At 37.1% G+C, this 4,544-nt stretch overlaps 1 protein-coding gene across 1 annotated transcript; it reads right to left on the minus strand.

The window, feature by feature from the left end:
- Positions 1–1,577: 1,577 nt before the first annotated feature.
- LOC114572533 (homeobox protein H17-like) lies at positions 1,578–2,442 on the minus strand. The gene is given in 3 exon segments (XM_028604203.1): positions 1,578–1,932; positions 1,935–2,078; positions 2,433–2,442. Coding segments are annotated over 3 exon segments (414 nt in total). The 3' UTR covers positions 1,578–1,672.
- Between the last annotated feature and the right edge of the window lie 2,102 nt (positions 2,443–4,544).

Here is a 4,544-nt window from a genome sequence, read left to right on the forward strand (position 1 = left end):
TGTGTGTGTGTGTGTGTGAGAGAGTGTGAGAGAGTGTGAGAGAGTGTGAGAGAGTGTGAGAGAGTGTGAGAGAGTGTGTGAGAGTGTGTGAGTGTGTGTGTGTGTGTGTGTGTGTGTGTGTGTGTGTGTGTGTGTGTGAGTGTGTGTGTGAGTGTGTGTGTGATGGAAGATTTTGGAAGAGAAAAATAAGACGGATGTCAGAATTTACATAATAGATTTTAATAATTGTACAAAACATCTTTTTACCCATCAGATATAAAATACACTGTTCATTAATGACTGATGTGAGTATCAGTCATGTTTAGGATTTTGAGTTTTTTCATAAATTGCTGACTTATTTACATTTAGTAATGCAACTGGACTATTAAGAGCTCTTTGAACATATGTGCAAAGAAGTTGTCCTTTTGAGGTAATGTAAAAAAAATTATACACTTTTTATATTTATATAGCTGATTTCTATTTTTTAAACTGGGAAAATTATTAAGAAGTTAGAAACAGAAATTGTGTGGTTTAGGTATTAAATAGTAAATTCACCTTAAAAGGTCTCATGGTTTATATTAACATGAAAAAGGTCACTGGTGTTGCCAAAGGGTAAACCCATTTTTAAAGATAAAACTATAAACTTTTATGGACATTTGATTTCATTGCAAAGGTGATAAAAAGGCACTAGTCTCTTTTTGTTATTGATTATGAGCTATTGTTGATGACCAACTAGTTATAATTATGGATGTACTTTTGGACTGTTTTTTTGTTGTTAAATTTCCTTTTTATAGCCTCTGATTATAATTGTAGGTAGGTCTACAATACAAAAAATCACACTTGTTTGGTAACTTTTTCCTTTCGCCTTAAATATATATATATATATATATATATATATATATATATATATATATATATATATATATATATATATATATATATATATATATATATATATATATGTATATATATATATATATATATATATATATATATATATATATGTATATATATATATATATATATATATATATATATATATATATATATATATATATATATATATATATATATATATATATATATATATATATGTATATATATATATATATATATATGTATATATATATATATATATATATATATATATATATATATATATATATGTATATATATATATGGCCTTTGGAATGGAAATAAAACGTCGTCACTTATTGTTGCTTTAAACCCAAAGCTATAGGCCTTTAAATAACCACGGTATCTCTGTTACATTAAATTCACTTTGACAGATATTTATGGAATAGCCTACCTCTATTTGAATGGAAAAGCTCACAATAGGCTAGCAATTGGTCCCGAAAATGAGCTCTGCAAAAAAAAAGATTTTACTGAATATACTGCAAAAATTACCATGTTAACAAATCATTTAAAAAAGCCAATCGAGTGAAATATTTCACTTGGTTTTGTCCCGCGTGTTCCTTAAATAAAGTGGTTATATTAAAATAGATTGTTCTACTAGCATAACTATTGTGTGAAAAATATGTTTCATTATATCGAAAAATATAACAATTAATATAAGATTTCAGACATGTTGACTCAAGATGGACATTTTCTTCAGTGTTGGTTATTTGCTGTATAGGCTAAGGCATTTTTAAAAGGCAGCTTTCCCAGCGATGCAGTTCAAAGGTAGTGAGGGTTAAGACAAGTAGTACATCCCATATGGTCCACTGAATAGTCCTGGGACGGTGAAGGCAGGCCTCGGTCCGTTCAGGGACCCGTATAGGGACGGTGAGCCCATGGGTGCGCTCAGGGGGAAGGGAAAGGCGAAGGCCGGCAACAGCGGCTTCGCGGCCAGCTTGAACTTCTCCAGCTCGGCCTCCTGCAGTCTTTTGGCCTTGGCCCTGCGGTTCTGAAACCAGATCTTGACCTGGGTCTCTGTGAGGCTGAGGGAGTTGAGAACTCCGCTCTCTCTGCGATGGAGAGGTACTGTTTCTGACGGAACTTCCTCTCCAGAGAAAGCAGCTGAGAGGTTGTAAAGGGAGTTCTGGGTTTTCTGTTATTCTTGTGTTTCCGTAGATTACACGAGGTTGGGCTGGGATGTCCTGGAAAAATATTTAGAGACACATTATTGGAATAGAAAATGTTTTATCGATATTACTTTACTATATTGCCACTTTGCGTTACACATCATGCATGATACAAGTAAAGCCAAATCAGGGAAATATCTAACCGAATATATATGCAGGAGCTGTTATTTAAGGCAACGCTATCACATCTTAAAGTTTAAAAATCCATCCCCATCATCTCTAGATTTAAAGTCTGAGATAATTAAGGGACGATGGCTTTTTACATCGAGTTTCCTCATCAGTGCAGGCTACTACTGTAAAATACTTAGGGTATGAACTTTTTTGTATTTGCTGTGGTATTTCGTGCAAGGTTCTTCAATTAGTACAAACGTATGTCCATATGTATAATTTGGAGACAGTTTTACACTGTTGGAAAGTTTAAAAGTAGCGTATGTTTTACAGAATTAAGAAAGAAAGAGTAGGCTGTCCTACACTCACTTGGGGGATGCGTAAGGAGCCTGAAACCAGGGGCTCGTCTCCTTGTCGTTGAGGTCCACAGCCTCCGGATTGGACCGATAAAGTCCCCTCGGTGACGCACACTCGGTTTCCTCTGCCCGGGCGCAGCCTGCAGGCTCGGGGGAGTGGAGGCGTCTGTCCGGCGTCCTGTCTGATATGAGGGATTCCACACTGAAAGGCAGATTTAAACTTTTGGTTTTACACCTTCTGGTAGATGACAGGTCCAGCTCGTCAGTTCCAATGCCACCAGAGGTTCGGTCCTCTGGTGAGGTCTGAGTCGGAGCAGCCAAGGGCGGTGATCCCTGCGCAGGATTCATTACGCACGACTGAGGTGCCATACAACCAATTTTCCTGCCGCTCTCTCCGTTTCTGATTTTCTTTTTTCGTTTTCACTCGAACAAATCTGTTATTGCCCAGGGTCCTCCAATGTTCAGCAGCTGCGTGGTAAACTTAAGTGTTTACGCACGGACTTGCCTCTCCTTCAGTGAAGTGCCATTAGTTCCTCTCTCATCCTTCCGCCTGCCTATCAGACTGTCGATGTTCCCATGTGACTAGGCTGAAACGGTTTCTGATAGGTCAGGCTTGTGATGACAGTGTTGTGGTCCATTCCATGCGCCTGTGGTGCCTTGACAGATGTAAACCTCCGATCAGCGAGTTTTGCGGAATTCGGAATCCCCAAAGTAAAAAAGTCCTCCTCCACCCTCCACCCCTCTACCACCACTGTCCCTCTATCTCCCTTCACACAGACTTTTTGTTGTTGGACCTTTCCAGCTGTGGACTCCTACATCAGCACCATCTTCCTCCCCCAGTCACTGGTATCATGGGTTTAATTTGTGCATTGCAAGAAATTGCAACATAACATCAGTGACTGACTGCATGGATATATCAACATTTCAGTGCACAGGTCCAGGTCTGAATATTGCCAGAAATATTTAGGCTAATATATTGTTTAATATTGATAATATAAATCATATCTTGTTTATAAAATGTGGAATTGGTTGACAGTGTAATACATTGTATGTGTAATGTAAAATAATGTATGTTAAATATTCTTTGATAAAATTATTTGTTTAAGTAAACAGCCTTCTGAGTAAGTTTGCATAGTCATATTGGTGCACAATCCACATAGAAAAGGTCTATTTTCTCTCCAGCTCAAACATTCATACACCAGCCGCCACATCAGTAATCTCTGAAATGTTCCCCTATAAAATTGGTATTGGTCTAAAAAATTCCCATATAGGTTGGGCTCTATTTTCAACTCATTGTTTTGGTTTTACGGCCCCAGCTTACATTTTTTGATTCACTCTCACCACTCTCATCAAGCTTTGTTTTCAGCAGCAACAGGCAGCTGCTCTAAAAACCCACTTTACACTACATGCCCAGCACCCAAAGTTGGCGACTTGCTGGTGAACATAGTGGAGCGTTTAGCAGTTAAAGAGCCAGATTCCATCAGGAGTTAAAATCAGAGCTCAAGTAGAGTAAATATTGGACTTACATTCATCAGGCAGACACAAACATGACTCCAAATGAATGCTAATGTTTTGTGTCTTCTGAAAGTGTAAATTGGTTGCTAAACTGTTTGTTAACACATTCGCCATATCAACTTTACAAGGAGATAATATGTTGATAAATGTTGTGTTGTTCTGCTGCCCCCAAGTGCCCAAACAAATCAATGAAAGACAGTTTAACAAAAGATGGACCCAAAAACTCAGTTTACAAAATAATACAAGGTTAATACAAGGTATACATTTTTTTTCATTTTGTTGCCAAAATGTTAGTGCTGTTACTTGTTGCAGGACCTCGTCTGAAAAGTTGTGCTTGAAAATAAGTTACAGTAGTTAATCACCATGTTTCATTAAACTAATAAGGCAATCCAGGCTGTGATTCACGGTACTTTTTATACTCTTAGGAGTTATTATCACTATAAATTTCTATCTTGAGGCCTGCAACAAAGTTATCTATGGCTGTATACTGCCCATATTTCAA

This window comes from Perca flavescens, chromosome 17 (genome assembly GCF_004354835.1).
Source record: "Perca flavescens isolate YP-PL-M2 chromosome 17, PFLA_1.0, whole genome shotgun sequence".
Taxonomy (NCBI): Eukaryota; Metazoa; Chordata; class Actinopteri; order Perciformes; family Percidae; genus Perca; species Perca flavescens.